General features: G+C 36.3%; 1 protein-coding gene across 2 annotated transcripts in view; it reads left to right on the top strand.

The window, feature by feature from the left end:
• Positions 1 to 25,460, top strand: part of ZRANB3 (zinc finger RANBP2-type containing 3) — a 240,023-nt gene that overhangs the window by 173,082 nt on the left and 41,481 nt on the right. For both annotated transcript variants that reach the window (XM_058548870.1, XM_058548871.1), the window contains 4 exons: positions 16,790 to 16,909; positions 19,331 to 19,450; positions 22,342 to 22,521; positions 23,404 to 23,556. In XM_058548870.1, the coding sequence (XP_058404853.1) occupies positions 16,790 to 16,909; positions 19,331 to 19,450; positions 22,342 to 22,521; positions 23,404 to 23,556 (573 nt within the window). The remainder of the gene's footprint in view (positions 1 to 16,789; positions 16,910 to 19,330; positions 19,451 to 22,341; positions 22,522 to 23,403; positions 23,557 to 25,460) is intronic.

Raw genomic sequence — 25,460 nt, 5'->3', positions numbered from 1 at the left:
CACCATCCCTAGGTATTTCATATCTTTTTATGCTCTTGTAAATAGTATTCTTTTTTAATTTAAATTTCCACTTTTTCATTGCTACATATAGAATTATTATTGATTTTCATATATTGACCTTTTATCCTATGACCTTGCTGGACTCACTTATTAGTTCTTGTGGCTTTTTTGTAAATTCTTAGGGATTTTCTACATAAAGCATCATTTTGTCCACACATAAAGACACTTTTATTTCTTCCCTGTAATCTTCATGACTTTTATTTATTTTTTCTGCCTATCACATTGAAGGAATACAAGTACAATTTTGAAGAGAAGTGACGGGATTGAACAGCCTTACTTTGTTGCCAGTCTTAGGGAGAGAACATTCAGCCTTTCACCATTAATTATGATATTATCTCTGTGTTTTTCATAGATGCCCTTTCTTAGGTTGAGAAAATTTTCTTCTTTTCCTAGTTTGTTGAGAGGAGGGATGAGACATATGAAAATGTTTTCCTTTGGCAGAGCAGGGTTAGGAAGAGGGTAGGTACCATAAAAGTAGATAAGAAGAAGACAGCTAAAATTTTAAGAAAATTATAAAGGCTGAGCATGCGCTGTCATGACAGTTCAAAATAACAGTGGGTCCTGACACAGGGAGTCCACAGTCACTCACAAGCTTTATTATCATTGGCCTCTACCAGGTGCTGACTGGGAGATCAGAGAATGCCCCCGTTAGTGGAGCACAAGCACAATACCCTGCCTACTTCCAAGACCCTTCTCTTGTACTACGCAAAAGCCTCAAGCTACTGTGCGAGAGGCAAAGCCCCTCCCCCAGCTTCCAGAGCCCAGACCAGGATTACCTGCTTATGAGAGCTGGATAGAAACAAAAGCTGTCTACCCCCAGGGATTGGGCAGGAAACCCTGTTGAAATCAAGACTTTGCACTATTAGGCAGAGATCTGTTACTGCTGGAGGAGGGGCAGGAGCCCCTCTCCTGCCCAGGACCACCCACAGGCATAGTCTGGTTGCCACAAGGATAGAGGCAGAAACTCCAGAAAAGTCTTACCCCCAAAGCTCAGCTGGAGCAAAGGGCCTACCTTATACTGAGTTGGTACCAGGAGACCCAAGAGGTCGTCCGATCCCTACCATGAACTTAATACTGAGGTACCATTAAGATCCATCTACCACTGGAAGAGAGAGACACCCCTTTATAGTGCAGGCATGCAGGGATGGCTGGAAGCTGAGAGTGCAGGTGGAACACTTAGAAAAATCCTTGGCACACACTATCACAAGGTAGAAGCATCCCATTGCTGGGAGAATTTGATGTTTGTGGTGCACTGAAGGTAAATGTAACAACAAGAGAACCTAAACACAACTCTATACTGACTAGATTGTCTCAGTCCGTCCCATGCTATCACCTTGACAGAAAAAGAAGCATGCCCATTTCCAGGTATAAGTATCATTTATCTCAGTTCTGTTCTTCTGCACATAATTTCTAGCATTAAATAGAAATTATGTAATAAATAAAAAAGCAATTAAAAAAAACAAATTCATTGTCAAGAGATAAAGAATCAATACAGCCAGATGGAGAAATGACCCAGATTGTGGAAATATTAGACAAGGACTTTTAGAAAGTTATGAATAATATGTTAAAGGATCTAACAGAAAAGATAAACAACATACATAAATGGATGAGAATTTCAGAAGAAATATGAGAACTATAAAGACAGTAAAATGAGGGCCGGCCCAGTTGCTTAGCAGTTAAGTGAGCGTGCTCTGCTGCTGGCGGCCCGGTTCTGATCCGGGCGCGCACCGACGCACCGCTTCTCCAGCCATGCTGAGGCCGCGTCCCACATACAGCAACTAGAAGGATGTGCAGCTATGACATACAACTATCTACTGGGGCTTTGGGGTGAAAAAATAAATAAATAAAAATCTTAAAAAAAAAAAAAGACAGTAAAATGAAAATGGTAGAAACACAGTATCTTCTTGAGAAAAAAAATTTCTTTCGATCAGCTTATAAACCAATAGTGGAGATAAAATGGAATCATAAAAATATCTAAATGTCCTGGATATTTATCTTAGAGAAATGAAAACTTAGGTTTACACAAACACGTTTACAGGAATTTATTTATAATAGACAAAAACTTGGAAACAGACCAAATGTCCTTCAAACAAATAGTAGTACATCCATACAACAGAATACTCCATTAAAAGGAATGAACTATTGATAAATGCAACAAATTGGATGAATCTCAAAAGCATTATACTGAGTGAAAGAAGCCAGTCTCAAAAGTTTACAAACATCATGACACCATTTTTATAACATTTTCAAAATGATAGAATTATAGCGATAGAAAATATTGCTATACCAATGTCATTTTCCTGGTGTTGATATTGTACTATGGTTATATAAGAAATTACCATTGGGGAAGCTAGATTAAGAGTACATGGGAACTCTCTATATTATCTTTGCAACCTGTGATGTGTCTAAAGCTATTTCGAAATAAAAAGTTTTAAAATGTATATGTAGTGGACACAATAAAGTAATCTAATGACAGAAAAAATTGTAAGTTAATCCAAAAGAAGGTAGAAAAGGAACATAGAACAACTGAGTCTAATAGAAAACAACTAATAAGATGGTAGGTTTAATCTAGTTATATCAATAATTATATTAAATGTAAATGATCAAAGCCCACCAATTAAAAGACAAGAATTGTCAGATTGCATAAATTATATGATATCCAAAAGAAATTCTCTTTAAGTATGAAGGCTAAAGGTTAAAAATAAATGGATGAAAAGGATATATCATGCAAACAATAATCAAAAGAAAGCTAAAGTAGATATTTTAATATCAGATGATGTAGACTTCAAAACAAAGAATATTATCAGAATTAAAGAGGACACTTACATGATGATGAGTCAATTCATTAATTACACAGAATAGTCTTAAATATGTATATATCTAACTACTAAAACTTTTTTAGAAAACCGAAGAAGAACAAATACCTCCCAAATAATTTTATGAAGCCAAGATTACTCTGATACCAAGACCAGACAGATACTTAAGGAGAAAACTACAGGTCAATATTCTTCATGAATGTGAAAATTCTTAACAAAATAATAGAAAATCAAATCCACCAATACGTAAAAAAGTGTTTATGCCAGCAGTACGAGGTTTGTTTAACATTGGATAAAACAATCAGTGTAATTCACCATATTAACAATGTAAAAATGGAAAACCGTATGATTATTCCGGTGAAAACATTTGACAGAATTCCACATCCATTCATAATAAAGCCTCTTAGCAAACTAGGACTAGAAGAGGACTTCCTCATCCCATCAAAGGCATTTGTGAAAAAATTACAATTAACGTCATACTTAATGCTTAAAGACTGAATCCTAGTCCCTTAAGATCAGGAAAAAGACAAGAGACTGCTCTTACCACCTTTGTTCAATGCTGTTTGGTTCAACATTGTTCTTATAACTGTGCAATAGGCTAGAAAAAGAAATAAAAGGTGTGCAGATTGAAAAGAGATAAGTAAAATTGTCTGTATTCACAGACAACATGATTGTCTACATAGAAAATCCAAGAACTCTTCAAACTACTAGAACTAATGAGTGAATTTATCAAGGTCACAGTGTTCATGTTCAATATACAAAAATCATTTGTAGTTCTGTATACTAGCAATGAAAAATTGGAAATTGAAATTTAAAAGATACAATTTACAATATCATCAATAAACATGAACTACTTTGAGATAAATTCAAAATATATGGACTACAAAACATTGTTTAGAGAATGTAAAGCAAACTTAAATAAATGACAAGATATATGATGTTCGTGAATCAGAAGATTCAATATTGTTAAGATGCCAGTTCTCTGTGAATTAATTTATATATTCAATACAATGCTAATCAAAACCCCTGTAGTCTTTTTTCTAGAAATTGGCTAACTGAATGTAAAATTTATGAGGCAACACAGAGAACTTACTATAGCCAAAATAATTCTGAATGAAGTTGTAAGACTCACACTACATGATATAAATACTTACTATAAAGTTACAGTAATCAAGATTTTGTGGTATTGGCATAAGGATAGATATTTAGATTAATGAACCAGAAGAGGGTCTGGAAATAGACCTTCATATAGATTGTCGCTTGATCTTAGGAAAGGAGACAAGATAACTCAATGGGGAAATGATAGTCTTTTCAACAAATGGTACTAGGACAATTGGATATCCATAAGGAAAAAAAAAAATGAGCCTTGACCATTATTTCATACCATACATTAAAATTAACTTGATGTGGGTCATAGACTTAAATATAAAAGCTAATTTATAAAACTTTTAGGGCCGGCCCCATGGCTTAGCGGTTAAGTGCGCGCGCTCTGCTGCTGGCGGCCCGGGTTCGGATCCCGGGCGCGCACCGACGCACCGCTTCTCCGGCCATGCTGAGGCCGCGTCCCACATACAGCAACTAGAAGGATGTACAGCTATGACATACAACTATCTGCTGGGGCTTTGGGGGGAAAAAAATAAATAAATAAAATCTTTAAAAAAAAAACAAAAAACAAACATTTAGTAGCATACCTACATAAAAATATTCCCAGCCTTTGATAGGGACAATTTTTTAGATAGGATACAAAAAGCACATACTGTAAAAGAAAAAAATGGGACTCAAAACTTCAAAACTTAGGCTATTTAAAAAAAGGATGGTGTATGAAAGACACTGTTATGAAAATGAAATGCAAAATACAGATTGGAAGAAAATGTTTGCAATACATTCCCCCTGCTCCATTTTCCCATATCGTAATTTTTAGTTTGATCATAATTTTTGGTTTGATCAGTGTTCATTGTTTACAGTATAATGACTGTGTTAAACATTTCACAGTTGAGCTATAATTGCATTTCTTTTCTTTGACAACTGTTGTTTTTCCTAGAGTTAATAGCTATCTTGTTTTTTGTTTGTTTGCTTGCTTGCTTGCTTAGCTTTCTTTGTACTAAATACTGAGTACAGAATACTTGCTTAAGAGAAAAGAATATACATGAGAACATTTAGATAATTTCCTTTAGTAAGAAACCCTAGTTGGAAGTCAGAAGTGTCAACAGTCAATAGGAAGTTGGCATCTAATTCCTAGGATTCTTGAAGGAAAAGAAAGGAGATGAAAAGTCAGTTGTGCCCAGATTGGAACACGTTCCCAAAGATTAACGGCAGCAGAGGACCAATTCTTGCCACCCTAATTCCCTAGTTTTTAGTCATTTTTCATTCCCTTCCTATTAGAACCTCTATGCTCAACCACTTACATAAATTGGAACTATGTATTTCTATTCTTGGGCTGCAGCCAGAAATAATTAGTCCATGGCATTGCGGAATTGGAATTCTTAATACATTTTCCCCAGAAACTTTTTTTTTTTTTTGTGAGGAAGATCGGCCCTGAGCTAACATCCACCAATCTTCCTCGTTTTGCTGAGGAAGAGTGGCCCTGGGCTAACATCCGTGCCCATCTTCCTCCACTTTATATGGGACGCCGCCACAGCATGGCCCAACAAGCGGTGCATCGGTGTGCGCCCGAGATCTGAACCTGTGAACCCTGGGCCACTGCAGCAGAGCACGTGCACTTAACCGCTTGTGCCACCGGGCCGGCCCCCCCTCCCCCGAAACGTTATTGATGTCCAGTATTTAGAGTCCATAGTAAATGTAAATAATACCGTTTACCGACATTGTAGATAGAGGTAACATTATTTGGGATAGTTATCAACTACATTTAATATTGTTTCTGTGAGAAAATGTGTTTCAGAGTTCTCCCAAACCAATTTGTAAGTGAACTTTTGAAATGCCACAGATTATAAATTGGCTGCTATGTTGTATGCATGCTAGCGTGGTAGCTTCCTTTGTTTGGCTAAGTGTTTTCCTGACTAATTCAACAGATATTTCTTGAGTGCCTCTATATGGCTAGGATCATGCTTGGTGCTAGGGAGGCATGGTGCAACATACAGTGTCCGCCTTTCAAGGAACTTGCAGTCTGCTGGGGAAGCCAGTGATATAAATATTCAACTACAGTAGAGTATATTTAGTGCTTAAAAAACAGGATTTTGTGGCAGCACATGGGAGAAGACACCTGGCCCAGTCTTGGGGCTCAAAAAAGACGTCTCAAGGAATGAACAAGTAAGATTTAGCCAACCAAACAAGAGGGGCATGAAATGGGAAGTGGATGGGGCTGATAGAGTATGTTTCAGACAGATGAATTGTGCAAACTCACAAAGATTAACCAGAAATGGCATATTTAGGGAATCAAAGGTAGGTCATCATGGCTAAAGCATAAAGTTTCAGGGAGGAATTCTGAAAGAGAGTAGGCTGGTGATCACAGAGAGTGGTAACCATACTGTGAAGGTCACAGTTCATAGTTTATAATTTATCCGAAGCTTTCTGAGCAATCAGGTATAGCGGAATAGAATAAAATGATCAGATTTGTGCTTTAGAAAAAGAACTATAGCTATGTGGAGAATGCATTGGGAGGAACGAGCCTGTAGCCCAGGACTCCAGTTGGGAGGCCGCACTGGTAATCCAGGCTAACAGTGGCTGTTCTGAACCAAGGCAGTAGCTGTACCACATCTTAACTGGAAAGAAAGGACTAATTCAAGAAATATTAAGACGGTAAATCGATAGACATTGGTGATTGTAGCATCTAGATTTCTTGCTTCATCAGCTGGGTTGATGTTTGTGCCATTCGTTGAGACTGGGAAAAACAGGAGATAACGTTTTGTACACAGTCCCTCGTTAAGTATGATCAGTGCCAAACTCAGCCAGGCACAAGCTGTTAGATAATAGATTTCTTTGTACTCTGCGGCAACGTATTGAAAATACTTTTCCTTTTATTGAATCATTTGAACAATTCTGTTGAGGAATTGAAAGGTAATTAAAACTGTCTAATAATAATTTATCTAAATTTTGAATATCTTGATGAGTAAGAAGAAAAATTTAAAGAAAATAATGAGTTTTCAAGTAAATGCATTTGTATGAGTACACAGTTACTTATAGCATATGCTATTTGAGGGGCATATACTTAATTATTGTCTGAAGTACAATGAACTCTTCATTATTTGTGGTATTTAATTTTTTAAAGGCTATAACTCCATAGTAAATGAATTAATGCATAAATTGTAAAATCTTGTTCTTGTCAGCTCTTCTGAGGAAGCGAATACTTTCCACATCCATTTATATGACTGTTTTAACACTGTTCATTAATTGTGGTTAGAGAGCAGTGGGCTGGAAAGGACCTCTGGGGGTCATCTATCCCCTTCCTTTGCTCTTGGCAGAGTTATGCCTAAAGCCTTCCAGACAAATGGGTCTCCATCTCTCCTTGTTTTATGGATCTCCAGGTTGGGTTTCTTTCTCTACTCTAATCTTTTCTTTTTTCTAAAATCCTACAGTGTCTTCTAGGCAGACAGGAAGACAGTACAAAGACAATACTAAGACAGTACTACAGTGTTTCAAATTAGGTCATGTCAGCAAATTAGGTCATACTCATATGATAATTTTTAATATATACAGTTATGGTGCTGACATATGTCATCCATGTGCTGTATAAACATTGATGTTGGTCTGCCTTTTGAGAGTAAGTGTTTGCAATTCTCAGGAGGGTAGAGGCTATATAAGTTTTAAGTATGTTTGTTATTGTCTCCTTAGTTTTGTTTTTATATTATTAAGATCCATTTTTCAGATATTTCTTAATGATATGAAATTTAATAATGATAATGATAAGCAGTAAATAATAATGACGATAAACACTTAACAAAGGAAATGAACATAAACTAATTAATGTTACTGGTAAAAAGTCTATTAGTGAAGGATCTCAGATGTGTGTGTGTGTGTGTCTGTACGTGAGGAATATTAGCCCTGAGCTAACATCTGTTGCCAGTCCTCCTCTTTTTTTTTTCTTTGCTGAGGAAGATTGGCCTTGGGCTAACATCTGTGCCTATCTTCTTCTGCTTTATATGGGACACTGCCACAGCATGGCTTGATAATTGGTGCCTCGGTCCGCGCCTGGGATCCGAACCTGCAAACCCTGGGCTGCCAAAGTGGAGTGTGTGAACGTAACCACTATGCAACCAGGCTGGCCTGTGGGATCTCAAATATTTGGAATTACTTTTCTTCTAAATCATTTTTATTGCTTTGTAATATTTGTTGAGAATACAATGGATGAAAATGAACAGATTCTTTAGATTTAGGATCAGCGTAATATTCTCGTAGGAAAAAACAGATATAAGTAGTATGTGTGATTTAGCCAACACTCAGTTATTTTCTGGTACATTGCAACAACGTCTTATTTCTAGAGAAAACCATGTTAAGAGAAATGCCAGTTATTTTTCTATGAAAATGATTAAACCAACCCATAATTTAAACTTTCCTGTCACTTTGGGGATGGTAGCGTTCCTTTGTGCCTTAAAAACTTTCCAGGGGGCCGGCCCCATGGCATAGTGGTTAAGTTCGTGCGCTGTGCTGCTGGTGGCCTGGGTTTGGATCCCGGGCACGCACCGAGGCACTGCTTGTCAGGCCACACTGTGGTGGTGTCCCATATAAAGTGGAGGAAGATAGGCACAGATGTTAGCCCAGGGCCAGTCTTCCTCGGCAAAAAGAGGAGGATTGGCACGGATGTTAGCTCAGGGCTGATCTTCCTCACAAAAAAAAAAAAAAAAAAAACTTTCCAGAAGGCAAATTGCTTTAAATGCTTTTCCATTATGCACAAAGCACATTTCCTCTTTGCTGTGTTGCCTCAGCAGCTTAAACCAGGTAGAATCCTATTTATAGTATGCAGTGAGGTATAATGAGGCCACTGGAATATGCCTGTTACACAGGGACTGGATGTTGTGAGACTGAAGAGTGCCTCTTCCCGTGCCAGTTTTTGTGTTTAGGACAGGGTCTCTGGCTCTGAACTGGGCAGAGTCTGTGTCCTGTTCATTAGTAAGGAGATGGTTGGTAATAATAAGATATAAATAAAACAATAATATTATCATTTTAGAGGAGGAAAGAGGTAGTATGTTAGCTACATGGCCGTGTCGAATGGAGGAAGATATTAAAGATAGAGAAATATCCACTTGAGAAGGAAGAGTGGTGTAAAGTTTTTGAGATGGCAGGAATGGTTAAGTTTGGAATCACAGGTGGAGGGATTTGCCTTAGAGAAGAGAAGACATTCCTCTCGTTACAAAAGGAAAGGAAGTAAGAATGAGTAAAAATAAAGAAAGGTAACGTAATTCTCAAATGATGAATTCTGTTTTCTCTGGAAGTTTGAGAGCCAAGAGGCATAGTTTCTGATTTCAAAGAAAGTGGTAAAGATTGAAGTTGTTTTTGCAATTTATTGGAGAAATATAGTAATAGTAAGAGCTAACACTTTTGCAGTGTTTACCATGTGCCAAGCACTATTTCAACCGTATTTTACACACTAGCTCATTTAATTCTCACCACCGCTCTATCAGGAGTGGGTACTTTTTTTTTTTTTTTTTTTTTTTTAAACTGTTTTTTATTTATTTTATTTTATTTTTTTATTTTTTTTTTTTTAAGATTTTATTTATTCATTTTTTTCCCCCCAAAGCCCCAGTAGATAGTTGTATGTCATAGGTTCACATCCTTCTAGTTGCTGTATGTGGGACTTGGCCTCGGGTTGGACGGAGAAGTGGTGCCTTGGGGCGCGCCCGGGATCCGAACCTGGGCCGCCAGCATCAGAGCGCGCGCACTTAACCGCCAAGCCACGGAGCCAGCCCAGGAGTGGGTACTTTTTATCCCCTCTTATAGATGGAGAAGCTAAAGCACAGAGTTTAAATGACTTGCTCAAAGACTTTCAGATTGTCAATGATGGCGGGAGGATTTGAACCTAGACAGTCTGGCTGCAGAGTATATGCACTTAGCCGTCATTCCAGTAGGATAGCTGAATAAATTTAATATTTGTTAGTGACTGTGGGTTTAAGGTGGTGCCTGTTTGCCTATTAGTGACTTTTTAGCATCCCTGTACAGGCATGGAGAAGATACAGAATTTAAAAGTCTGTATGTTGTCTGTGTTATAATTTTTAACACCCAAATAAGATTCATTCATGCTTAACTTTAGTAGTTCAAAGTTGATTACCTCATTGACGTGACTGATGGATGGAGTTTAGAAAGAAATCGAGAATGTTTTTGAAAATTGAATTCAGTTTTAAAAGATTTAGATTAGCTGTTTTGATCAATGACTTTTCTGATTAAACTTCCATGAAAAAATTTTTTAAGTTCATAATACTATTGGCTTTACTTTCTAACTTTATTTAAATTTGAGTAAACCCAATGGAGTGTGTCATTCATGGGTATGTTCGCTTTCATCCATCCTTGCTAGATAAATGATAAATAGATGGATAGGTAGGTAGGTAGGAAGGAAGGTAGGTAGGTAGGTAGGTAGATAGATAGATAGATGATAGATAGATATAGGTAGATTAGATAGAACAGTTGCTTTATTATATCTTGTTCTGAAAATTTTAATGGAAAGGTATGATCCCAGGTTCTTTTGTAAAATTCTGTTGGTTACGGTATTAAATTGGGGTTGCTCTCTTCTTAACAGTATTGTAATACCTTTCTGCTTCTCAATGTAAAGTGGGCTGCTTGTGGAACTTGATCAGTGTCAAAAGATTAGATGTATTAGAAGTGTTAGATTTCTATTTACAGATGTATTCATAAACATGCCTAGAGATAAGAAAATCACACTTCTAATACTTCATCCAAACCATCTTTGGAAGTGAAACAATAATAGTTGTTTCCATGGGAAAATTTTGGCATAGGGCTCTGTGAAAAATGTCTGAAACACTGACATTATAGTATGGAACTACCATTCGTCCCTGAAGGCTGTCTTCTACCAGATTTGAAAATATTTATTACCAGATTTAAAAATATTTTTTTAGATTGATGAAATGGTTTCTAAATTAAGAACTGTGAGCAAGGGGGAGAGGATAGCGGAGGACAAATTCCTGGCCTTTCTTTTGTGGTGGTCTGCGGTGCAGATCAGGGGATGAATAAGCAATGCATGTTCTCTTTTACTTTGGTACTTTCCTTTCTTCATTTAAGATAATTTTAGGGCCGGCCCTGTGGCTTAGCGGTTAAGTGCGCGCGCTCCGCTGCTGGCGGCCCGGGTTCGGATCCTGGGCACGCACCGACGCACCGTTTCTCCGGCCATGCTGAGGCCGCATCCTACATACAGCAACTAGAAGGATGTGCAGCTATGACATACAACTATCTACTGCGGCTTTGGGGGAAAAAATAAATAAATAAATAAAATTATTAAAAAAGATAATTTTAAAGGGTAAAAGGTAAATCAACTAGCACAAAGAAATAAGTTAATAAGAAACAATGTAAGGAAAACTAAATAAATGAATAAAAACAAGAGAGGCAGAGAGGATATCAGCTGAGGAATGGACAATAAAATGTATATCCATACAATGGAATGTTATTTGGCAATAAAAAAGAAACTGATATTACGTTTCTGAAATTCTGAAGTTACATTTCTGATACATTCTACAACATAGATTGAAAAATTTTGCTAATAAAGAAGCCAGTCAGGGCTGGCCCCGTAACTTAGCGGTTAAGTGCGCGCACTCCGCTACTGGCGGCTCGGGTTCGGATCCCAGGCGCGCACCAACACACCGCTTCTCTGGCCATGCTGAGGCTGCATCCCACCTACAGCAACTAGGAGGATGTGCAACTATGACATACAACTATCTACTGGGGCTTTGGGGGAATAAAAGGAGGAGGACTGGCAATAGATGTTAGCTCAGAGCCAGTCTTCCTCAGCAAAAAGAGGAGGATTGGCATGGATGTTAGCTCAGGGCTGATCTTCCTCATAAAAAAAAAAAAATAATAATAAATAAAACAGTAAGGAAGACTTTATTCAAGATCACTGCAATAGGAGTCAACTCTATTGAAGTTGAGGAGAGAGACTGCCCAACTCTGAATACAACAAGGACAGGTGGGGATTTATAGCCGAGGAGCAGGATGACAGGGTTGGTGGATGGAAAATGGCTAAGAGGAGACATCAGGAGTAGGGGGATTCTTGCTAAGCTGACCAAACGGGATTCTTGCTAAAGGTAGGCCAAGGACAGACATCAAAAGTAGGGAATGAAGAACTTGATCAGATATCAAGGGTTGATCAGGTACCAAGGGTGGGGGCATTCTCAATAAACTGACTTAGCAGGATTCTTGCTAAGATGGGGCTTTGCAGGCCTGGCAAAGACAGGACGGATTTGGAAGGCCAAGGTGAAGGCCTAGTCAAAAAGAGGGCTCAGAGAAGCCTAACTAAAATTTGATCAAGGAGATAGTCTTTGTCATAGCTCAGGTTTGATGTTTTCTCATTCTTTCTTTTTCCCTCTTATTATTTGATTAAAAGCTGACAATTTAAAATCAGGTAACTTTCCTTAGGTCTTTAATGCAGTGTAGGCTTTTCTTTAACTACTTTTACTTCAAAAAGTTTGATGTGCACCTATTCACTGAAAAAAAAAATTTAAGAAACAAATCTTACAACATATTCTCTTCATTTCTGCATTTCTTTAAATGAGATGTAATGTATAGTCTTCATTAATTATTTAAATTAGACCTTTCACTAACAGACACTCAAGAACAATTTCAGTAAAATAAAATAGAATTGTGAACATGTGCATTTTCTGCAACTTCTTCAAAACCCGAACCAGCATAACCAAAATGCTGATCATTATCAGGACCTGCCATTCCACATCATATGCACTTATGATAGTTTGAAAGCAAATTCCTGCTGAAATAACTTAAAATATGACGATGCAGTGACGCTTTTAATTATAATAAAATCAGAATAGTTAAAATGCATGTATAGTACATTTTAAAATGCAAACCTATGCAATCCCCAACCTAAGAACCTCAGAGAATCCTAAAGTTCATTTGTTACATAGATATATTGGTTCTCCAAAGAGCAGTTTCACAATGATGGTTAAGTTACAAGGTTAGTCCCAAGAGACTATTTAGCCTATTATATCATTGAACTTTGTAATATTAATAGTAACCATAAGCCTTTCTGAACCCATGTTTGGAAGGAGTAGGGAGCAGGGGGCTTGAGCTTTGGCATCAGCAGTTTCTGGTTGTAATGAGGAAAGGGTGATATTGGTGGAGGGGACTCGGGCAGAAATAGCTTGCTTGCGAAGAGGCAGGGAATGCAGCTGAGACTGAGGGTACAGTGATCGTATAGTTTGTAAGTTCACATTGGATGGTAAATGAATGTACCTTAAAAATGCTCCAACTTGACATGTACTTTTTGAAAGGCTTATCACAGTAAATATAGCTCTTTAGGCAAACATGCAGTTTATTAAAGTGGTTCAGTTACCATGGCAACATATCCAGAATTTATAGCTCCTGATTTTGAGAGGGCTTCATTTCTACTTTCTGAGGCACTGAAACCCAAGGCTAAAGTTCTTAACAGCCTCCCGTCTCATTGTCTGATGAATTTCTATTGTTTAGAAAATTTAAACATATAAAATGTGGCTTGCAGAATTAGTCTTGTGACTTTATAGTCATATGCATGAATTTTAAATAGGTATTTTTCAATTTTGAAATGCCTGTTTTAATTTTTTTTATTATTATTACCACAGCTATATATCATCATAGCTTAACAAGGAGAAATAGCCATTTCAAAATATAACAGTCCCCTAAACTTATTCCCTAGAGGCAACCACTTTCTATTCTTTTAGCTAATTTTTTTAGTATTTTCTTCAAATCCCTCAGCAACATGTTTATCTTGCTTCTTTGTTTGTATTGCTGCTTGCTTTGTAATTTTAGCTTCCCAAATATTGGCTTCCCAATATGGAAAATAAAATTTTAGCTCTTTCATCCCTCTGCCCCACCATCACACCCAGATCTTTCCCCAATTCCCATTCTTCCAACAAAGATAAGTAGGTAGGTAGGTAGATAGGTAGGTACGTGGGTAGATAGATGGATAGACAGAAAGACAGATATATATAGAGAGAGTTTTACGAAGTTTATAGCAATTTATGCTAATTTTGGCTTGATCATTATTCACCATGTTTATTATTAGACCATGTTTATAATAGTTACAGGTGAATCATGCAATATACTATGGATATGTTTTCTTTCTTCTACAGTTCATTTTCTCTAATTCATCCTCAAACTTTCCACTAATTGTTTAATCTCCTCTCAATATCTTTAAACATTAGCATTGTAGTAATTTTATCTTCTTAAATAAATTTCCCCTATTGCTTTTGATCAGCTCTAGTCCAGACTGTTGCTCTTTTGGTCTGCTGCAGAGCTCTCGTCCTGGGGATTTTCTTTATTTCTCTCTTGTGCTTAATTACTTCTTTCCTTGATATTATTTTCTTTATTTGTTTATTCCCTTGTTTTGCTAGACCACATTCTCCAGTAGCCTCCCAAGAAAGGGTACAGTGGAGGTAAATTATTTGAATCCCTGCATATTTGAAATGTCTTTATTCTATTTTTATACCTGATTTTTAATTTGGCTGGAAATAAATTCTTAGGAATCATTTTCTTTCAGAATTTATAGTATTGATATTGAAATATCCAATGCAATTCAAAATTTTTATTCTATTTTGATTCTGTGAAATCTTTTTCTCCCCTCTCTGGAAGATCATAGAATCATTTCTTTGTCCCCAGTGTTCTAATGTTTTACGGTGATGGGCCTTGCTCTGGGTCCATTTTCATCCATTGTGAAGGCTCTTCGGGGGGCCTTTTCCATTTTGGAAACTCATGTACTCAAGTTCTGTAAAACATTCTTTATTTCTTTGATTATTTCCTTTCCTCTGTTTTCTCTGTATTGTTTTCTAGAACTTTTATTATTCATATATTGCCCTCATGTCCTGGTCCTCTAATTTCCTTGTATTTTCTCTGTTATTTTCCATCTACTTTCTGGAAGATTTCCTCAGCTTAATAACCAGTGCATTTTTAATCCCTGCCATTATATTTTTAATTTCTAAAAGTACTTCCCCCCACCCCCATGGTGACTCTTTTTTTGTAGCATCCTGTTCTTGCTTTATAAATGTAATCTCTTCTAGTTTTAGTCTCTCTGTGTAGTTGATCTGTTCTTATAGGTTGCTTTCTACAAATGCCTGGTGATCCTTGGTTGTTTGCTTATATTTACAAGTAAGACACTAAACACTAACTGGAAACTCAGTTCACAGATATGGATTACAAACTATGGCCTTCAATAAAGGGTGATCTGACTGGGATGTCTTGTTGAGGAACCTCCGATGTCAGTATCTTTAGTCTTTTTTCTTTAACTGGTCAGATTCCCCAGAAAAGAATCATTTTATACGATTCTGCCCTCCTGCCTAGAGAGCATAAGCCCGTTTGTCTGTTTTGGGACCTGTAAGCGTAAGAAGATTGAGGGAGAGGGACAGATCTCAGCATTTATTATGTAACTTGCATTTAATCCCCATGATTTTTGCAAAATGACCTACCATCAATGTCGGATTCCTCCATCCAGATACCCTCTGTTTTACCCTCTCCAGAAAATAAATCTCTAGTTTTCTGCCAGGATGGGTTGGGAAGTCACCTATTATGTGTAACGGGTAGAGAAAGAATATAGATCAGTGTTGCACATAATCAACACTTAAGCATTCTTTCAACCAATCCTCCTGTTTTAGCCACACCCCCATCCTCACTTCCAGAGGGGCCGTTTCCTGAGCCTTTTTGGACTACTGCATTGTAAACCAGGTGCTTCTCAACTTTCCATACTGCCAGGTTAGGAACTGTCAAGTTGGCTAGTCAGTTACCAAGCATCTGTCTACTTTTTAGCTTCCAAAGTTATATTGCTATTGATCCCTCTCCAATTCTCTGTCCCTCTATACACTTTGCTCTCATTTAAATACAGCACTGAGAAGGAGTGGAGGTTAAATTTTTTCAGCCTGCTATCTTTTCCCAAAATTTCTAAGTAACTAGTTTTTAACAGTTAAGAGATACTACATTTATGTTTTAAATTTAATCATGCTATCCACTTTAAATTTAATTCTTATTTAATTCATCTCATATGGATTTCTCACTCTTAACGGGTAACTTGGCCTCAAGTTAACTAAGAAAAGCCTATTCAATCTGAACTGTCTTGATTTTCTTCTTTCTACCTCACAATTTTTTTGTGTCTCCGCTTGTTCTCTCAGACCTCCTTCCTCTGTTCTTAATCTCACCACTCCAGCCTCTGCTGCAACCTTCTCCATCCTGGAGACAAGCTAGATCACCTCATTTTCTATTTTTCTTAGACTATCTGCACCTTAAACAGCCTGTTTGTAAATCTACCTAGGTTTCTTAGTTAAAAAAATGAATTAACCAACTTTCCTTAACGCTTAAGTTTCAGTCCCTGCTTTCTTATTCTTTTTCAGTCTCCCCCCCAAAAAATATTATTCATCTGATTTTTTATCTTCCATTTTCTCCTTAACTCTATTCCACTTAGTCTTCTGTATGAGCTTTTTTGAAAATTACTTTCTAAACAAAACCACCAACCCCTTCTTGGCCATAGTCTAACTGACTAACTACTTTCCATTGAAACTCTTGCCTTCTCTTGTTTTTTTAATCCTAATTCTTGTCTTGTTCTTGTTTTACTTCTCAGCTTTTTCTCTCTCTTTCCCTCTTCTTCTACATGTCCCTTATGTGTGGGCTTCTACTTCCTTAGGCTACCTAGAGAACAAAGCAGTTAAAAGTTCACAGAAACTTACTGATTTTCAAGAAGTTTTTCTTGCTTTATTAAAGGAAAGTGACATCATTTTTAATAAAAATTTTTATGACATTAATAACCTTTAACTTTTAATATTTAGGCAGGTGCTGTAAAGGATTATATTAAAATGATGCTTCAGAACGATTCACTTAAATTTCTGGTTTTTGCTCACCATTTAAACATGCTCCAAGCTTGCACAGAAGCGGTCATAGAAAACAAGGTAAGTTACCATTTTTCTATTAAACACTTCTTGGAATACAGTTTTTAATATAGAAAACATCCATTGTAGACTTATAATTGACCTTTTTTGCCTTCTTTAGATGATGGTATGTAAATTATGATTAGATATTTTATTGCAAATTATACAAATATTATATTACTATTGTGTTGATAGTATACTATTAAATTTTCTGTTTTATATCAGTCTTATTATTTTCCACTGATCAAATTATCTGGATTGATTAAAATATGCTGCCTTGATAGGCTATAATGTGAATTCTGTTTTTGATAATGGATATACCATTTGAGATTGGTATAGGCAGTTAAAAGTTAAAATTTTGGTTTACCAGCAAGATGGTCTTAGAATGTGAGTGATTTTGAGGGGAAAGGAAGAATGAATTCAGCCGATTTTAGTGCCCAGCTGCAGTCATACCTTTTAAACTTCCAGGCAGCCTACTCTGCAGAATATGATTATTAAGATTTGGCGTAGGTAGACTTGAGACATATGGCCCAGGTACGCTCCACCAAACCTGCTGGCCTTACTGCATTTTCTTAGGTCCACCTTGTTCCCCAACAGTGCTGGCAGTGACAGCATCTGCCATCGTTTCTTCCAGAGTTTAAACCTGTCCTTTCTTTATGGGCTAAGGGCTTCTAGACGTGCTCAGAAGCAGCCAGAAGAAATTTCCTCACAAATTGTGTGAGCTTAATATACGTGTAGCAGCAGAAGCACTTTCCTGTGGAGGTAGATTTTTTAAATGGAGGAATAAAGCCATGTTTTTTTAAAACTTTGTACGCATTTTCCAAGCATTAGCGAATATGTTCATTAACATTACCAAAGAAGTAATTCTCGCATTTCCTTCATAGAAAGATTTATGATAATATAATATAATAAAGTGCTGTCCATTAAAAGGTGCTTTCTCATTGATTGTCTTATAGTGTCTGTAAAAAAACCTTCTGAAGAAGAGTTAATTAACTTAGAAATTGTTTTTAAATGATTGGGCGATAATATTAGGTTCATAGTATTTTCTTATTCTGATTCCTTTATACCTTAAAACTACTGGAAGGTATTCCAAGCTTAGCAGGCTGTCTCTTTTTCCCACTTCTGCTTTACTGATGTATTTAGAACCCCATTTAGCATCACTAAGAGTTAAAAATGTACGTAGTCAAGGGGCCAGCCCAGTGACCTAGTAGTTAAGTTTGTGTGCTCTGCTTTGGCGGCCTGGAGTTCACAGGTTTGGATCCTGGGCATGGACCTACACCGCTCATCAAGCCATGCTATGGTGGAGTCCCGCATACAAAATAGAGGAAGATGGGCACAGACGTTAGCTCAGGGCCAATCTTCCTCACCAAAAAAAGAGAAAAAAAAAAAGTAGGTCATGAAGATATTGGGGGTGAATTTCTTCCAAACTCTCCCTAGCTTGACAATGTGTTTTCTTTAGAAAGACCCTCAGAAGATTTTATAATCTCCCTTACTGGACAGTAAATGGATCACTGGTCAATTTATATTTATTGTGTGAAGACATAGAAAGTTAATAAGGGACATTCTATTTAATGACTAACTTGACTATTCCCTTATAAAAGTGAATATTCTTATGTATCAACTACTTAAGGCTGTGTTTTCCATTAAAGTGCCTATATAAAAGAGACTATTTTAAATTCAAGGCTTATACTTGTTTTTACAAAGTTGAGTAATAAGTTCTTTTTAACTATTCTAACACACACTGATTGCTTCCTTTCTCACCTCAGATAGCTTTTAAAAGCACTGTTCAGTATAGCACTTAATGTTTCCATGCTTTTAAAAAATGTGTTTCGGTGTCTTCGTCCCCATGTTAATGGAGATGACTGTATTACATATTTCTTTTACATTTAATAATGTGAAAAAAGAGAACTCAAATGATACATTAAAAAAGATATTTTCCTAGTTAATATTGGAATATTTCAGAAATAAATGCACTAGTCTTCTGAATCCCTAATATGTGGGCAGAATCCTCTTTTTCCTTTCTCACATGTCTGACTTTAATTTTAGTTTAAAATTAGTGTAACTTGAAAGTTAGTCTGATCCATCGTTTAAAGTTTGCATATTAATTTACATAAGATTTTACTGAGGACAACATTAGCTGAATTCAGTAATCATATACGGAGCTCCTCTTACATATGAGGCATTGCGCTTGGCCTTGGTGGTATGAGGATGAATTAGACATAGATCCTCCTCTCAAGTAGCTTAAAAGATTAAAAAATATGAAATCATTATAAGAAGCTATTAAGAAATTTGGTTAAGATTCTTCTTGTATAACATTTGCCAACCTGTCATCTTAAGCAGTTTCTATTTTATGTGAACATAAAAATAAGCTGTAAAATATATAAAATGAGATGGTTGCCTAGGGGGGTGTCCTAATTTTGCCATATTACTTGTTGATGCTAGACTCGTTACGTTAGGATAGATGGAAGTGTTCCATCCTCAGAAAGAATACATCTGGTTAATCAGTTTCAAAAGGATCCTGAGACTCGTGTGGCTATCCTCAGCATTCAGGCTGCTGGTCAGGTAAGAAATTTCAGGTCTAAATTTGATAATGAAATGTTGTTGAGATAATAAAAAGGCCATTAACCATAATTATAACTTTATATCTGAAAATCCTGTGTAATAAATATTCGTTTTATTTTGGAGAGTACTAGAAAGTATAATAGAAGGAGACCTCAACACCTCGGACACAACTCTTCCTAAATTTTCAAGGAAAGAATTTCCTCGGGCTGGCCCTGTGGCTTAGCGGTTAAGTGCGCGAGCTTCACTGCTGGCGGCCCGGGTTCGGATCCCGGGTGCGCACCGACGCACCGCTTCTCCGTCCATGCTGAGGCCGTGTCCCACATACAGCAACTAGAAGGATGTGCAGCTATGACATACAACTATCTACTGGGGCTTTGGTGGAAAAATAAATAAATAAAATTATAAAAAAAAAAAAAAAGGCATTTCCTGGAAGAGTATAGTTAATTTGATTATAATACTTTTCCATGACCTTTTTTCCTTCCTTTGAATTTGCATAGAATTTTTTCCTCCCTTTCTTATAGCACTTATCTTCCTGGGTTATTTTCATCAGTTTGTGAGGCGGCCTGAAGGAAAAGAACTTTTCTGTCTGAACTTTTTATAGAATGCTCCTGGTTTGTCCCTTAGAATTAGGTTTGGCTGCAAGTTAATGAAAACTCAAATTAAGAATGACTTCAGTACACAAAGTTTTATTCTATGGTGTAGACAGTCCAAGGCTAGCATGGTGGTTCCACAAAGTCCTCAGGACTTAGGCCCCGTCTGGCTTTCTGCTTCACCACTCCTAGCAGGTATCTCTTATCTGGGAGGCCTGCTAGAGCTTCTCCATCATATCTGCGATCCAGGAAACTGACTGGAGAAAGGGCATGCTGCGTCTCATTGGCTTGCAGTTAGTCCCCTGGCGACAATTAACTTCAATGGAAGCTGAGAAAAGTAGCCTTTTTTTCAGGTAGTCACACTGCGAATCAGGTAGTATGTTACAAAGGAATAAGAAAAGAATAGATATTGGGGAAGGCAATGACAGTCTCTGCTACACTATGTAAGAGGGGATCCTTCTGGACTTTTTTCTACTAACGTTCTAAAATATTTCGATGTAAATATCTAAGCCAGAATATTTAACATAGAGAAAAGTAATTGAGCCTATTGCTGTTGAATATCCAACCTGGTATATGCCTTTTCTGGTAACTTCTATGGACTCGGGAATCTGGACCAGGGCCAAAGATCTGCTTTTACCCAGCTAATTGATGTATATAAAATTATATATATATAGAAACTCCATAAGGATGAAGTTCTAGAACTCACTAGGAATTCTAACCAAAAGGAGAGTTATCTCAACACTTCCCTCATGTTGGATTAAACTTCCAGTAATCTGAGTTTTATATCTGTTAGAATATTCCAGCCATAGAGAATATCATCAAAAAGAGCTTAAAATTAGAAATGGAGTACTCGTAGCGTGGGAGAAGATAAGCAGGAGGAAGCCTGGCAGGAGAGTCTGGGCATGGCCTGATAAAAGACTTTCTGAAATTAGGATTGTACAGAGCACTCACATTTTATTCAAGGCTGTATTCCTGAAGACCTTGTATAATTCAAAACTTATGTACTTGAACACTAGTATCTTCATAGGAATAAAGGAAAGTAAGGGCTTTGTTCTTGGGGCTTGTGAATCTTCCACTGTAGTTAGGTAGCATCTTTGAGTGATGCTGGTCTTGCCAGCGTATTTTCCCTTTATTCTTGTGTGGTCACATGATGCTTTTTACACACTTAAAGGGGTCCCTCGTTAAGTACTACTACTTATTTTTCAGCATTATCTTGAATATTTTGTGGTGTTTCCTGTCCTAAATAGCAGCGCAGTTCAGCATGGTGGTTGTTTGGCTCCCTCCATGTTTTATTACTTCCACCTTCTGTTGCAAAGTGATTGCTCTTCAGTGAATTTTTCAGCTTGAGAGCTAGTGCTACCATTTAATAAATGCCAGTATGATGTTGTTATGTGATATAAAAATATTTTAAGTTAAAATAACATATCGAAATAACAGCACAGCAGTCACAAAAATCACCCACTCACAGACGTTCCAGTGCATGTGAACAACAGCATGTATTAGAGGATACTCCCAAAACGTGGTAGGTATTTCTGTTGACCCCTAACATCATTTATTACTATGTGGCAATAGCATAAGTATGGTTCACATTTCACTCAGCCTACCAACTTTGGAATCAGGTATTTTGGACACATTTTTAGTTTGAGGAGATTTGCATTATTTCATATATTGATTATAAGACAAGACTTAGTTAATACTTTTTTAATGTCACACTATTTCAAGCTAATGTAAAATACAATTGCACAAAAAATGCAATTGTGTTATATATATTGAGATATAAGCCAGTAAACTTCAGGGTCTTTGGAATGGAACATGAGAAGTTTCACAGGAAGAGAGCAGTATGACTAGAAACTTGATTTTCTTGCTTTATAGAACAGGAGTATGAATTAAATGAATAGAGGATGTCATTGCGCTCTGCCTAGTTGCTATGGATACCATATGTTAGAAATTATATTTTCATTTATAATGTATTTTATTAGATTTTCCAGTGGTAATGTGAATCCAGTCTTCATCAGAGGTTAAGTGATTTTGTTTATATGTATATCCATAAAACTGACTTTTGAAATATTGAAATACCTTTTAAATGTGTTTTTTGTAGTTTACGTGGCTCTCTGGCAATAAGCAGTCTTCATTTGCCTTTCATGAATTAAATTTTCTTAATTTGGCTCAAAATGAAATGTTTTTAAGTCCTTCAGTGTTCTCTTGTCCATTTAACATGTTCAGAAAGACTTTATTATATGTGGCGCTATGTTACAGTCTCGGTTTATTTGCATCTCAATTTCTTCACCTTATTTTGCTTAGGGTTTGACATTTACTGCTGCAACTCATGTTGTATTTGCTGAGTTGTATTGGGACCCTGGACATATAAAACAAGCAGAAGACCGTGCTCACCGAATTGGACAGTGCAGTTCTGTGAATATTCACTACCTTATTGCAAATGGGACTCTAGACACCCTTATGTGGGGAATGTTGAATCGCAAGGTAAAGCTTGAATTTAAACCGGGTTACCAATTTACTCATTATTATCTGTAGCCTACATGAGTTAAGAGGCTGAGTTTTAGTGTTTTCAGGCAAAGGATACTTAAGTATACTAAGATATTCATGTTAATAGAGACCAAGTTCAGAAAAAGCTTCAATTGGTAGTACCCTACCTGCTGTCTCTGTAATAAGAGAAAGGCATGAATTTACATGTATTCCTATTGTCCTCTAAGCCCCTCTTCTCCCATTTTAGAGGCTAGAAGAAGAGGGTTAACTAACAAGGAACCATAATGCTTTCAAGCCCTAAATCTTTTTTGTAAGCTAAGAATAAACCCTTTCTCAGAAGAATTCTTACATTCCGAGCTAATTTTGGACAGAGGACAGCCTGTACCCAGACTCTAGAAAAGATAGGAGGGACATTGCGTGGTCTCTCCACTTAGCTGTCTCTTCTTCTTCCCAACCTTGAAGGATGTTTATAGAAAGGACTTGACTAAGGATTAGAGGATGTTTTTCAAGCATAGATATTCAAAATGGCCAATCATATGTAGGTTTAATTTCAAAGTTTATAAATATTAGAATAAAAGTTTTTAATGAGAAAAGCAAATAGCATAATTTCTCTAGTTAGACCTTTTCCTCATTAAGAGTAGGAATTATTGACTTGGGAATTTAGTTGTAATTTTGAATAATTATATTACTAACGTAATAAATATATACTAAATAATTATATTACTAAAGTAATAATTACATATATTATTTATGTACTGAAACAATAAGATTTTCTTTAGTGGATTGCTTATGATTTAAATGTAGAATCAAGGTACTGCTTAGTAAATGTCAGCTGTGAGGTGAACTGTTATAAAATTCATATGCTTTTCCATCTTACAGGCTCAGGTTACAGGGAGCACATTGAATGGTAGGAAGGAACAACTTAAGGCTGAGGAAGGTGATAAAGAAAAATGGGATTTCCTGCAGTTTGCTGAAGCTTGGACTCCAAATGAAAGTTCTGAAGAGCTCAGGAATGAAATTTTATTCACTCATGTAAGATTATATGTTGTATTCTTTTCTATTTTTTTAATATCCTAAAACTGTAACTTTATCGTATATTGTTTTAAATAGCGACTTTCAATTATTCATGCTATTGAAAGGAGCCTCCACATAAAGCTGGAAAATGTCTTAGAACCAAAAGATAACCTTGATAGAAGGAGGCTGCAACAGTGGCTTGTATCTTCCAACAGTTATATATTAGTGCTCACTGTTCAGCTCCTTAGAAAAACAAGCTTAAATAGAATCCAGCCTTCAGAAGAAAATACGGGAGACTATCTTTATGACTCTGAAGGTAGGGAAAGATGTACATATTAAATTGACCACAAAATATAACATAAATAAGTCACAGACTCAGTAAAGATATTTGCATTACTATATCCAAAAGTATATAAAGAATTTATACAATTCAATTAGTAAAACACAAACAAGCCAACAGAAAAATAGGCAAATAATGTGAGCATCTGAGGAGAACTGAATAGTCAATAAACGTGAAAAGAAACTCTGCCTCTCCAAAATAAGACAAATTGTAAAGGTACCCTTTTCCCTTTACACTTAGTAAGTAATCTGTGGTGTGGTACTGTGAGATCATGTGACTGTCCTGTTCCCAAAACCTTTCACCCCATGGTTTTAACATTCATTGGTGATCTTTACTTGAATCAGTTTTGAAATACCGGTTTTTCTAATTCCATCATTGCTTCTATATTTATTAGCTGGCATTTTTTCTGTAAAGAAAAACTTTACTTCTCCTCATTTAAAAAAAAAATCACTATGAACTTGAAGATTCTATTATTATTATTTAACGTGATATAATCTTTCACTTTTTTTTTTTTTTTTTTAAGATCTGGCTAATTAAAGCTCCTTGAAACTGGCTCTCTCTTTTTTTAAAGTCTCTTTAATTCTCTGAGTGCTTTCTTGCTTTGTGATAAACAATATATTCCAGATTTACTTTGTTTTTCCTTTGTCCCAGACCTGGAACTGGACATTTCTTTAAGGAGCCCTGATTCCCTGTACTGGGGAGTGATGTTTAGAAATCAGGATTTTTTCATTGCTCTGGGATGTCATTGCTTCTGGGCTATTTTCAATGTGCAGAGCTATATACATACACATACCTATACTTTTGCATAGATAGGTAAATGTGAATGTACCTATATGTATGCATTTTTAAATCATAAGTTCATGCTATTATCTCCAGTTCAAATCCAGCATCACCGAGTTCTTCTTCGCCTTCTCCATATTATCAATACAAATATAAATGTTTATATTTCCTTTATCCATTAGTGAGAACTCTGGTTCCTAATATCATCAACATATTTACTCATTTTCTGTGTCCTTCCATACATGCCAAATACTTTTAAAATTATTACGTTAATACCACTACCAACAACTAAGTAAAATTCAAGATTTCTTAGCAGTGCTAAGTATGTTCCACTAAAAGTATATAGTCATGGTTTTCTGTACAAAAGTTACTTGAATTAGTTCTTTTTTTCTATGTGGTTATCTTATCAATTTGATAGGCATTTAGGTTCATTTGTTTCTGTGTGTATTTAATTGTAGGTTTTACTTTTTTTTGAATATTTAAAACATTTAAATAGTTCAAAAGTCAAAACTATATAAAAAGGTACACCCAGAGATAATTCCATTATTAGAATTATATAGATAATTCCCTATTTATCTCATCCCTATTTTTGCTTCTATCCATCCCCTGTAAGTAACCATTTGTATTCGTTTCAGGTTTAATCTTCCTGGGTTTTCTTTTTTAAAAACATAAATATATTTATGTGTGTATGTGTTCAGTAAAAGAAATTAAAACAAAATGAGGTACTACTTCACACTCATTGGATTGGCAACAATGAAAACATTTGACATACCCAAAAATGTCAGGAACATTTCATATACTG

This window comes from Diceros bicornis, chromosome 10 (genome assembly GCF_020826845.1).
Source record: "Diceros bicornis minor isolate mBicDic1 chromosome 10, mDicBic1.mat.cur, whole genome shotgun sequence".
Classification (NCBI taxonomy): Eukaryota; Metazoa; Chordata; class Mammalia; order Perissodactyla; family Rhinocerotidae; genus Diceros; species Diceros bicornis.
Note: the sequence above shows the minus strand (reverse complement) of the source record. Positions and strands in the feature narration are given on the sequence as shown.